The 13,557-nt window shown below is 37.0% G+C and overlaps 1 protein-coding gene across 1 annotated transcript in view; it reads left to right on the top strand.

Moving 5' to 3' along the window:
* USH2A (usherin) overlaps positions 1-13,557 on the top strand; it is a 372,312-nt gene that overhangs the window by 28,287 nt on the left and 330,468 nt on the right. Inside the window, exons 4-9 of the mRNA XM_039697803.1 lie at positions 2,908-3,043; positions 4,237-4,300; positions 6,615-6,909; positions 8,179-8,363; positions 11,433-11,654; positions 12,977-13,070. Coding sequence (XP_039553737.1) covers positions 2,908-3,043; positions 4,237-4,300; positions 6,615-6,909; positions 8,179-8,363; positions 11,433-11,654; positions 12,977-13,070 — 996 coding nt within the window. The remainder of the gene's footprint in view (positions 1-2,907; positions 3,044-4,236; positions 4,301-6,614; positions 6,910-8,178; positions 8,364-11,432; positions 11,655-12,976; positions 13,071-13,557) is intronic.

The raw sequence follows: 13,557 nt of genomic DNA, 5'->3' as shown, positions 1-13,557 counted from the left end.
AATTCAGCATTGTAAAGTGCTTAGGGCTACCTTGGGGATGTGCTATATTAAACCCAACTATTCTAAATCCTATTTAATACAAAGAGATTGGTGGTGGGGGAGGGGGGGAGGGAGATTTAAAATTGTCATTAGTCACCTATTTTCAACAAGTAAAAATACCTGGTCACTTAGGGCTTAATTCTGTCACTCTTAAGTCATGAATGGACCCCCTGATTTTCATATTGGGTGCATGGAGGGGAACACTCTGCTTGCCACAGAGGGAGGCAGAATTACGTCCTATAAAGCTGTGCCTGAGACAGTAAGCCTTCAAGAAGCTGATGGGGGTGAGCATGCCCATTTCTGAATTCCCCTTAGAAATGTTTTGCAGTGGAAACAGGAAAGCGGAAACATACTTCATATCTGACTAAAAATAAAGGTACTCTTAAACTTGTAAAAGGCAACATTTTTATTTGAATGATATGACAGAGCTGCCACAGGAGTGTTACCTGCTATAAAGAAAGCTTAAGAATTATTACCTTTATTAGACCAGTGACACTGAGCTTTAGCCATACATTTCTAACTTCTGTCCCTCTACAGAGACAATTTTCTTTTCTTAAATAAACTGTCATGCTAGTGTTAATATATTGTTGGCTCCTTCATACTCTGAGAATACTGCTGATATAAAACATGTATATGTTAGATTGGTAATAGTATCTTTAGTGTAGCTGACTAGAACAAATGTGTTTCCCTCATGGCTGTGCTAATGTGATAAAGGAAAATTGGCTGTTCATCAGCTTTTGGCTGGGTAAAGACAGTAGAGATGGAACCACATTCTTTTTTATGCATTAATACCACTGAGAACTTTTCACTAGTTATATTTCATGTGCAGGCATGTTGTGCAAAGATGTTGTAAAACATGAGATAATGCTACAAATAACAAAGTAGAAAAGCCTGTATCTTTTATGATGATAACAGTCAAACACCAAATGACAGTAACAGGCTGTAAAAAATGTGATGCAGAAAAAAATGCAATGTAACCGCAATATATACATATACTTAGGCTCTTGCAAATAGGGCATCAGATGTTTAGAGGGCTTTGTATTAAAATTAAATAAAGAAATTGTTGTATTTAGGTCATTGATGTGTCAACACAAAAGATAATTTAAAATGGAAAGATGTATTTTGAGTGGTGAAACTTATATGCAATAACTTTTTGAACAAATCTCAAGGCTTAGTAATTATGATAATAGCCTTCAAATTTCCATCAGTGGAAGGGCAATAAATATTCCTGTCTAAATTTGGGAAATATTGACTGAATCTGGAAGTGGCAATAAAGCTCAGCATACATGTGTATGTTTGAAAGTACAGTTTAAAGGAGGAAAAATTCATTTGTACAATCTTGTATGAAGCCAAAAAAAAAAAAAAGGCCAAACAAACCCCTCCATCTTATTTCATGTTTTCTTTCTTAAAATGCTGATAGGCTCATGTTGCTCAAGGCACCAATGCTGATCATCTGAGCTCAGATTTATAGATAATTGTGTCCATTTATCTTGGTCTGAAATTTGAAAGATTTTATTGTCAGAGTAGTATTGTGTGTGCTTATATTGTGGTTTTCAAGGTGGTATTTTGTTAACTGGTAAATAAGTTCTGTCTTTCCTTTTTTTGCAACAAATTATTCTGGCTTGTAAATCTGTGTCCTCAATAGGTATTGTTCTAATGAAAGCAATAATTCCAGGTTTATTTTCTTTTGATTGGTGTGACTGTCAAGATGGGCTAAAGCACTCTAGTTGTATTTGCCTTGATAGACATGATTCACCAGGTATCCGTACCTGCAAAATTAAAATAATGCACTGTTAATTGGCAGCAGCAAAATGGTGTTTCAGAATTTTAAAGCTACCAAGTGATCATGTGAAAAAAGCTTTATGCAAGCTAAACATTGCTAAAACCCAAGTAATTTTTTTTTTTTCAATTAAACTTTCTAAAATAAAAATTTTTGGTGAGTCCAACTTAGTTTCTATAATTAACTTCATTAATGGGGACCTGATTATAGCCATAGTACTTCTGGTTTTCATTTTCTGTGGACCTGTATTTTTTAAATGAGAATACTGAATTTCGTATAATGTAAGGCAGAAAAGCACTCCCACATTATTAAACTTTTCCTAATTTTGGGTAACCTAAATCTAAGCATTTCTAATGCAAAAAACCCCCCCAACTTTGTAAAAGCTCAGTATCTTGTGACTTTGTGGAGCTAGGAGAATGCCATAAAGTATTTCTATGAACGTTAGCTCAGATTTAAAATGAATTGGCAGGAAAGGGAGCATTTGCAGAAAACAGTACCCTGGAGTGCTGGCTGAGTGCATATTCCTAGCCAAGGGTTCCCTGGATGAAGGGGAATTACCCAGTGGGTGTAAAGCAGATGTAGGCAGTTCTGTACCATTCCCTTCAGCCCTTGTAGAAGAAGCATGCTTGGGTTAGGGACGTGTTTTGGGGGCTGTTGGAGGCCTATGTTTGATTATCCTGAGCATGGTGTGCAGCCCCTTGAGGCCTGTTTGAAGTGATGTATGAGAAGAGCTGTGACAGCTGTAACATGTGCTCATGGCCTGAAGTGGTGATAGAGCTGTAACCAGCCTAGTACCTTGTGAAACACACCCACCCTTCCTTCCTCTCTTCCCCTCCATCTCCACCAGATCCCTGTGGTGTAGTTCCTTCTTTGATTTAATCCCTGTGGAAATTTTATATTCTCTGCATCTGAGTGGTGATCTGTTAATGAAAAAAACCTTACTCCTTTCAGTAGGCACCAAAAATAGACATACAACAAATAACCTGAGGTAATGTTTTCAGTTAATCAGTGATAGACAAAAAAATGTAGAGAAATCAAAGTGATTGCATGATAAAGCATGTGTTTGCCCCTTTACATTGGTTCTATAGGTGCATCACAGCCGAATTAGTTTCTTCTTGAATGGTTGGGAAGATGATAACACAGCATTTGATTCAAGGACTCTTATGGGAACAGTTGCAGATACTGATGCTGATGGTACTCTGCAAATTGGACAAAGCTTCACAGGTAAATCTTGTAGTACTTTAGTGGAATACACTGGAGTAGTCAAAATAAAATATGCATGATGTAGTTAAAAGAAATGTGTGAGTAATTTTAAGTTATCTATATGCTGAGATGTAATACCTTACTGCAGAAGAAAATTCCTATTTTTGTATTATCTTTCTCAAAAGATCGGCTGGAAGATAGAATAAATTATGATCATCTACCAAACATCTATGTATTGGAATAGATAGATGTCTGGTAGATGGTAATAATTTATATTATAAATTCAGGTTTTCCTGAATTCTCTAAAACGTGTATGTAAAGTGACTCATTCCACTAATTTCTGCCCATAGTTTTTCTGAGAAAATATAGGGAACTGTTTCAGAATGGAATTGTGCATGGCCCCTAGACTACTACACTCCTCTCTCTGCAGAGTCAGGAAGAGAGCTGAAGGTTTCTGGCTGTCTTTGTTCTTCAGTTCTATCAATACTCATGTAAACCATGGCAGAATGAGAATCTTTCAGCCTCTAGTAATGCCTGAAAGTTTTGCTCTTCATCTGCTTCTAGAGTTTTATGTGTACTATATCATGACATGATCACTGAAGAGCAGTGGGGGATGTTTGGTTGGTTTTCACTAATTCTTGGCTCTGCAGGTGTAAGAACACTGACTACTACTCTTCAGGAGCATGCAGCATTTGAAGTTAACTTCTAAATATATGTCACATAAACAGCTTTATTGTGGCATTGGGCAAGAAAGTATTCTGTGCCCCATTTCTTGAAGCTTGTATTTGGAAATGTATTTTGTTGTGGCTTTGATTCTGAATGCTGGATAGCTAACAATCATGTAAAAGAAAGGAATATTTTAAAATGCTTTTTATCTTTATTGTATAAATTGATAGGTACAGTTGTACCTACTGTATCTCTTCTCTAATTAGAGGTGGCACATGGACTGGCTCATTACTTCTGTCTAATGAGCCGATCCCTGTGCCACCTCTCTAATCAGAAAAGAGATAGGTACAAAATGTTCTTATAAAGTTATTATAAATCATTCTTTTTTATCAAAAAAATTAAGTCACTGTCCTCTATAGTTTTGTCCAGGTCCAAGATGGTTTCATTCAGGAGGGGTAATTGTGCAAGAGAGTGCTGAATTAAAGGTGCTCTCATGCAGTGCAAAGCTGCCTTCTGCTCAATAGGTTATTTATAGTATATTTCCTTAGGTTTAGAACAATTTGTTGGAAGAATGCAAGATTTTCGCTTTTACTCAGTGGCACTTACAAACAGGTAAAGAACTTTTATTTTTCTAGCAAAATAAGAGTGTGGTGAGAGGGAAGTGTAGATAAAAATATGCTTATTTCCCAAAGTGTAGTGCTTTTCAGATGTTTCCTTTAGATAATTGCTTGTGACGATGTAGTTCCCTGAGCCTCATTTCAAAGATTGCCTTTAATCTAAAAAATCTTGAGTTGAAATAAATTCAACGACTGAATGTGTTTTTCTTTTGAACTGTTGCTTAAATAGGCTTGATGTATGTAGTATATACATGTAGCGAAACAAAACACTGTAATAAATATGTGCTCTCCTTGTTATTGTTGTCCTTGCTACAGCCTGACTTAGTATGTATTCTGCAGAGAATAGATCCAGTTGTTAGATTTCAATGCTTATAAACTGTCTAGGTGTTACCTACTCATAATTCTGTCATAATAGTCTGTGCTGATAAGCTTAGTCCTGGTGGATAAGACTTGCTAAGCTTCCTCCAAGCTGCGTGTGAACTGTAGGGCAAGGAGGGGAGCTGCAGGGTCAAAACTGGACCACTCAGATAGCAGTCTGATGAGGAGGACAGGCATCCCAAGGGATTGACACTCTGGCTTAGTGGGTGGAAGGTTGGCTTCCCCTGCTTAGCTGTTGCCTTCCTCGGTTTCACTTCCCCACAGTATCCATGTCGGGTAGTCTTGGTGCTCCCCCGCCCCACGTACACACCCCTGCCCCAAGGTGCCACTGTCCCTTGCTCTCCAGATGAGGTTGTCACCATAAGCCACCAATGAGTTAGCTACCTCAGTCCGCAGAGCCCTGGGCAATTGCTTTGACTTCCTGTGTTCCTGAGACCAAATTACTGTTGCCACTGCAATTTCTCCTGCCCTCCAGCCTCCCTTCCTAGCACATTACAAAGAGATGTTACCTTTGTTATCCAGCTCATGCTGGATTAATCCAGTCATTTCAGGCTGGCCAGAAGTAGTCAGGTCCTATTTGTCTGTGTGGTGCTTCTGGGGAGGCTGCACACAATGACACTCGGGACTGCAGACCTTCAGGCTACTTAATGATAGTCTTTCAATAGGATGTAGAGCAGTTTCCTAGAAGCTCAGCTGTCTGCAGGACGCTATGATGAACTGAGATCCTGTGAATTGGAAGCATAAATGTGAATCTGAATTCCAAGTTTTATGAAAATCACATTGGTTGTATTTCTCAGAGCAATGCTTGTCAAGTCTTTTGAACTACAATTTTGGTCAGTGAAATGAATAAAGCTTAACAATTGAAAATCAAGGTATTTTACAAACTGTTTTGACTTACTGATGTCTTTCTAGATTTGGTTTGTATCCACAAATAACCTGGTCCAAAATGTTTCTCTGGGATGAACTGGGAAGGAAAGTCTTGCCTGCATACCAATTAATTTAGGCTGTGGATATGTAAGAAGTCCTGTAACTCTGGGTTCTGTGGAAGCTGCAGTGGCAGCTAGCAAGTATTTATTTGCTTAATAAACACACAAAATTATGTTCTTACTGATAAAGTAGGAAAATGGGAAAAGTTACAAGGTATAAATATAAAAATTCAGTCTCTTCTAGAGTCACAGAATCTTTCCTTTATATCAACGATGAGCAGATAAAGACCTGTCATGTCATCCGTATATCTGCTTCCTTGCCTTCCTACCTACCTTCGTATTTATTGCAGTTACTGATGTCAGAGGGGACTGAAGTGTCTCAATGATTTGGCATGACTAGGTTGATTGCAGTTAAAAAAGGAGACATCTTGATAAAAGTTAGTTAAAAATGAAAACATTTCTATCCAAATTTCCTAAAGTACAATATGATATTGTTCAAGCTGGTCTTTTGGGAGGGTTTGAGTGCAAACATTGAACTTCACTGTGGTTACAGGCAGTATATTGGCACTATGTTGTGTTTAAGAACAGAATTCAGACTGCTGATTGGAGTCAGACATGATGCTGCAATAAAATGTTAAGAGTTTTTATCCTTGCATCTATGATGGGATTAATCCATCTAGCTTTAGACCTCTCACCAAAGAACTCATTTCCCATGGTGTCTGAAGAACTCCATATATGTGGAGAAATGAAAGGAGCTCCAGAGGGTTCTTCACAGGTGTTTTCTGAAGATGCTTACTGCTGCCATTGATAATGCAGAGACCTTGAGGGAGGGGAGGGGAGCCTTCACTCCTACCTGAGTGTCCCATTCTTATAAGCTTACATCAGGAGTTTAGGGCTTCTACTATAATCAAACCTGAATTTTGTTTAATCTATGAGCCTAGATGCACAAAATGACATTTGGTCTTGTTGTCATGTATCTAATTACTATTCTCTATGCTGTGACAGAGAAATTTTGGAAGTGTTCTCTGGAAAATTCCCTCATCTTCATACACAGTCTGAGTGCCGCTGTCCTGGAAGTCATCCCCGAGTACATCCTTTGATACAGAGGTACTGCATCCCTAATGGTGCAGATGACACCACTAATGACAGGGTGCTGAGGCTGGATGCAGAAGCCCATCCTCTCTACTACATCAATGATAATGACATTGGGACCACTTGGATTTCATCTGTGTTTGCTAATACTGCAGGTCTGGATCGTGGTGTTTCAATCACAATAGATTTACAAAATGGACAGTATCAGGTAATGGGAAGATGCCATTTGCCATTTATTAAAACAAAACAAATTTTTGTAATTTGCAATTTTATAGCTATTGTATTGCAATTTTGAGGATATTCAAACCTTATGCTTTAAAACCTTATCCTTAGAGGACCAGGAAGAAAGTTTCCTTTACTGGCATATAACAGTGCAAAAGGCAAGAGAATGCATTATGTTTCTTGGCATTCTTTTTTAATCTGCCTGTTTTAACCAGCAGTAATCTAGAGTATATGCAAGAGTAGATATCCTGTGTGAAGGCACCGATATGTAGAAACTGATTGTTGTCTCTTAACTCCACTTTTGTAAATTTCAACTTTTATTTTAATTTCTATTAAAACTTAAGATGCTTTTTTTGTACCTGCTGGTAGAAAACTGACTGCAGACAAATGAAATCAAATGCATATTGACATATTAGAGGGTGTTTCTGTTTGTAGATGTTCTGGAGGTGATAGATTAGCTGTCCAAAGAATATGAAAGGAGAAAATGATAAGCAGATGTAGTTATTGAAGAGGCCATATTGCTCCTAACCCTCCACTAGATTCTTGAAGAATGTCAGAATGTCTTGGAAAGAGGAACATATCAGAAGTGGGACTGCATTCACAATAGGAAATTCACCAAATTTCTGTATATTCTTTCTGCCCTGTTTTTTTTATTAATGGTGATTAGGGAAAGAATGTGATGACAGGCTTTGACTACATATGTAAACATTAGTCATTTAGTTAAAAGTGATTTCAAAGGAATGTGGAATTCTTGACTTTTGCTTATTTGATACACACACTTCTGCTTAAGCAGTATGCTGAGGGAAGTGTTCTTTGAAACAACACAAGTATTTGATGAGATTTTGAGCTAAAAATACAGAGAATTAAAAAAAATCCCAAAACCTGCTGTCAGACAAACAACTCATTAAATGTTTGGCAACACAAAGTTACAACTTTCCTTTTTACCAAAATAACATGGCTGTAACAAATCGTGGACCTGACTTTGCAGTGCATTTTCAATCAGTCTTTGAGAAAAACTGAAGTTCAGATGCAGTAGTTCAGTGGTTGTCTGATAGTGTCTGGGAAATCAAAGAGCTTGTTCAACAAAAAGATACTCTCTGGCTTTAGTTGGGACTATGTGGGATGAAATATTGCTGCTTCTATCTATGAGTGGTAAAGTAGACTGTATACTTACATTAAAAAGAAAAGGTTTAAATACTCATTGTTTTACAACTTACCCATTAATATCAGTTCATAATTTGTTATCTTCTTGTAGGTATTCTATATTATAATGCAGTTCTTTAGCCCACACCCTGAAGCAATAAAAATTGAAAGGAAAAAAAGAGATGATCTAGAATGGGAACACTGGCAATATTTTGCTAGAAATTGCAGTATTTTTGAAATGGAGAACAATGGATCTCTGGAAAAACCAGACTCTGTCAACTGTCTCCAGATGCATAGGTATGAGTGGGTATTATATGCATAATACAGATGGTTTGAACAGGTAACATCCTGACATGATTCAGTGCTATGTCCCTATGAGACAGAATCTTTTAATTTTGGTGCACTCACTTGTTATGGACTGCTGAATATATCAAAGATCCTAAACATGACCTTTCAACTCAAAATTGCCAAAAAGTCTTCTGTAATGTTTATCAGATTTTAATAATTCATGACTGTGAGTCAATTGATTCCTCTGTTATTTTTGAGGCAGACTTTCAAAATGTTACATGTTAGTGTTTTGATGGCTGTTGTCAGTAGAATTGCAGAACACCGAGAGGATGAGTGGATGAAGGTACTAATATGACATTATTCGAAACTGTCTAGTTAATGTGAAAGTCTACCTTCTGGTCTCTGGGAGGGCAACTTGCTCTGGAGCTTAGGAGAGAGGCCAGACTGAAGTACAAAAGCCAGTCATTCAACCACACTAGAGTTACACAACACATGTAAGAAACGAGTTGAAAATGGTATCTTGAAGCTTTCTCATCTTTCTAAGCAAGAAGCAATATAAAACTGTGGGAAGAGTGGCAAGAAGGATTATGACCATTTATAAATATGTTGCAAGCCATTTTACTGACAATTAACATGTGAAAATTGAAAGCTATATAATATATAAAATATACATTTCATATATATAGTGTATAACTTATATAATAGTTAATTGTTACCATATTACACACACACACACGTGTGTGTATGTACACACACATATATGTAATTGAACTTCTGCCACTAAATGCATTCAACTGCATTATCTCTTGCCTGAGTTCAGATGCCAGTCAGTATTAGATTTTTTTAGTTCTTGGCTGGAAATCAGTGAGAAAATACATTTCCAGGTGCTGTAGGTACTTTGCCTTTTATTTTTTTTTTCTACTTTTGCTCCCTTTCTAAGACTTTTCAAGTGTCAGCATCTTTGTCTATTCTCCAGGAGTTGAGTATTCTGAGGAGAGGAGCATAAGGTCATTTGAGTTACATCACTCTTCTGAAAAGGAATCTGAGCTTTATTGCTGATATTTGAAGCAGAGGGTAGAGGAGAAGGGAAATATCTTAAGACAAGTGTTTTTTGATAAATAAACCAAGTGAGGTGCAATACCACTCTCAGCCCAAAAATATGTATTTGTATAATTTCAAAAAAGAGCCAAGGAGTTAAACATGGACTGTTTCCATAAATGTTTTCTAAGCAGCACAGTTTCTCCCCTTCAATTAAAATGTAAATGATGATAGGAAATGATATGAATAAATAATTTTTGTGTACAGCTGCTGTACAGAAAGCTTTAAGTGATAAGACTTATATTGGTGAATATTCTGTGTGCTCCAAAGAGAAGCTACTGTTGAAACAAAGCTCCAGATTTATGTCAGCAGTGTAACAGAGTTCCCTGGAGGATTTTATTGTAAAACAAAACTTGTTTCTCTCTCTTTCCTCTCATGCCCACAAACTTGTACCTGCCAAGACATGTCCAGATACTCGGTCCAGGATTTAGACACCAGTGTCCTTGTGTCCTAGTGGCCTATCTAGGATTCCCTGGATTTACATGGAAGACAAATGACCTTGGTTTTGAAATCCTTCCTGTAACTTGATGGTTCTTGGTTTGGTGATCGCATGCTAGTACTGAATGGACTCGCTTTTGTGTCCTTTAGGAAAGGAAAGTGATTAAGGTTTTTGTTTCCCCATCCTGTACCACCTATGTAAGTTAGGAGTTGCTCACTGTCCTTTATCCCCCTATCAGAGGCTTGAATCTTTGCTTAGTCTGAATATTGGCTGACCCTTCTTTTAGAATCTCCTTTGTTTTCCTGAGAAACTGCGTGTAGATGCCCTAAAATCTTGATGACCTGCTTATCTAGTTGCCATCAGCCTTACAGTCTTTCTGCTGTTCCTTCTGATGTTTCCATACCAACATGGTGTTGTTTATCTGCCGTTTGTACCTGTCTGAACATTTCCATTACAGCTGTATACAACATGGAAGAAATATATTTTATTTAGTTTTCTGTGGAGGGAAAGAGAAGACATAATCACCCAGAGAAACAGATACATTCCACTGAGATTTTTGTGAAGTACTGACCTGGATTAGGAGCAAGGGAAATTCAAAGATCCTTCACAAAGACAGAAGAGCTTGACGCAGCCGACCTAGCCTAACTAGAAATCTCATCTTTCAAAAACTGACATATTTTCAAGTGACATTTTTTGAGTGTTGCATGTCAGGTGCCAGGTGATAATGTGGGATACCTATTTTTAATGATCCCGTGTAGGTGTGCAAATAAGCAGACATTCTTTTCTCTTCCAGAGGCTAAACTCTGCCTAGTATATAGACCATCATGACATGATTCATACCAAGTTGTGCAAATGTAAACTTTGTATCTACTTGTTTACTCAGTTTTACTTGAATTCTCAGGATTGTCCTTCCCCTTCCTAGGCTTAAATATGCAGTTTTACTCTCAATCTTACTGCTTTCCATTAAATTATCTTGCCCTTCACTTGCTAGAAGGTAGCATGTGTTTCTAGCTCTGCTCACTCAGATGAGCAGATGATACGTTCCCGTGACTCTGGAATTCAAAATATAACAATGGTTTCTGTATGTTTGCTTTATGTGTTTAGCAGATGTATTACTAACAATGTAAGCCTATTAATTATTTTGTTAGTTGTCTGAATGTTTTCCTTAGGTGGTTCAAGCCTAGTTCATGTTTCTCAAGGACAGTGTATTCAACCTCTTGAAAACATGTGCAGGTGACACTGTATCAGTCACACTTTAATCATATTTTGAAGTTGCCTGATAAAGGCTTTACTTTTAATTTGAAACTTTGGGTCTGGAGAAGAGTGTGGTAGTTTTAGAACAAAACAGACATATGCAGGACATTTCTTTTCCCCGTCTTGAATTCTGGTGACTGGGAATCCACTGACATAATTTTTATTCAGAAAGCACGAAACCACCATTTACAGTTAAGACTCTCTCTGAGAAATAATATGTTAGGGGCTAGAATCTGTAAAACATGTAATGTTTTGAGTTTAATTTGTTTTCCTCTCTATTTAAACAGCTTTACACCATATTCCCATGGTAATCTAACTTTCAGTGTTCTTACCCCGGAACCAAATCACCGACCTGGTTACAATGATTTTTATAATACTCCATCTCTTCAAGAATTTGTAAAAGCTGCACAAGTGAGGATTCATCTCCATGGCCAGTATCACACTAGTGAACCTTGGGTAAATTTTAGACATAGGTACTATGGAGTTAATGAAATTACAGTCAGTGGAAGGTAAGTGTTACGTGACTCTTCCCACATCCAGAACTGTCTCTGACTGTTACAGCTCTGCATGGCATATAAGGACCTGCCTAAAATTTGATCAACTTGTTTTGCTTTTACATGTATCCTTGAGAAAGGAATTTGGTCTGAAGCAGTGTATCAAGTTGGAAATGATAGGTGTACTGTTTTGTAAAACTGTTTGCTCACATTTTATTTTACAATTAATTGTACTTATTACACAAATATGTCAAAAGAAATCCTTTCCTTGGAATTACCAGTGCCTCTAAGCAAAGGCTTATGACTGAAACAATGGCTTGTGCTTTATTTCAGTAACTCTTCCAAGCTATAGATTACCAGACATGGCAATTCTAACAGTCAATGCAGAGTTCATTCTTTGTTTTAGTTGGAGTTTTCCTTTCAAAATTGGGTAGCTGTCAGTACAACTGTTTTTATTGTTGTATTGTTGTATTACCTGTGACTGACAACTTTATTGTATATGATAAGTGTGCTGTCTTGTGAAGAGACTAATTATGGCCTGAAAATAATATGCAAATTTGGCAATGAAATAGTTTCCAACAAGCATATGGTGCAGATTTGTAAGTGTTATTATTCCTGAAGTTATTTTGGTAGCTCTCATTTTGAGAGAAAGCACCCTGTTAGAAGTCATGTTTACTTTACAATTTTCTATTTTAATAATATATTTTGATTATTGATTTAGATGTGTTATGATAATGCATTTACTAAAACAGCTTTACCTCGGTGATGATGTAACAATAAAATAATTTGAACTGTAGTTTGCAAAGCTGTGTCATGCTTCCAGAAGAGCAGCCTTTCAAGTAGAGTGGTATGGTTATTGACTATTAATTAAGACCTTATACAGATTTTATTTTACTAAGAAATAGAAATTTTAATGGAGATAAAATGGGTTAAAATTGAAAATTATTCGTGATGTGGTTAAGATTTCTTGAAAAACTAGAGCCGCTCTGGAAGTTTTAATATTGATGGATAATTGTAATTTATTTAATAAAAAAATACATATTAATGTTACATACTGAAATACAGTTCTCATTACATATCATATAAGGCAAGAGTAGCTCTACTACATGCTGTTTTTATTTTCTTGAAAAACAATTCTTGATGCTTAAAAATATATTGAGTGAAATAATCTTTTGTAGTTTACTGCACATAAGAACGTTCTCTTTGGTGACATTTATTTTTCCTTAATAAAGAACCAGACTATGTAATACACAAAATTGACTTTGTGACTGTGTAATATATTTTTTCACAGATGTGTTTTCATGTTCTAACTTTTGACACTACCTTTGTTCTTTCAGGTGTAATTGCCATGGCCATGCTGATAATTGTGACACAGCTATGAAACCATACAGGTGCCTCTGTGTCAAGAAAAGCTATACAGAAGGAAATAATGTGAGTTTCACCTTTGTCTGTCTGTGCCACCTATGAACAGCCTCAACACTGGGATTTCAGTCCTGGGAAAGAGTGTGTATATGTGTGTTAGTGTAGGCCTGTCTTTCAGAGGGAAACTTTATGTGGCAGATTTGTTTCAATTAAGGAAAAAGTTCTATTCCACTTTCCACCCTCACCAAAAGCCATTCCACCACAGACCATCCGGAGTGTTGTGTTCAGGGATTTGATTTCTTATTAGAGATTATGCCACTTTCAAACATTAGATGCAAACCTTAGATTAGACTGTGAGCATCTGATAAAGATTGTCTCTGCCTGCTGTAGCAACTAGCAAGAGTCCCGTAGGGTGAAGGTACTGCTCCATGGTAAGTTTAGTCTGCTCCTGTGGACTCCAGACCCATTCAATAGGTGGAATGCAGTAAGCAAAGTCCTGGAGTTCAGCTTCCAATTTAATTTCATTTGAAAGGAAACAAAGAGTTCAAGTGGTCCA

This window comes from Passer montanus, unplaced genomic scaffold (genome assembly GCF_014805655.1).
Source record: "Passer montanus isolate IOZ18808 unplaced genomic scaffold, ASM1480565v1 scaffold12, whole genome shotgun sequence".
NCBI classification, from domain to species: Eukaryota; Metazoa; Chordata; class Aves; order Passeriformes; family Passeridae; genus Passer; species Passer montanus.
This window is presented reverse-complemented; position numbering and strand designations above follow the sequence as displayed.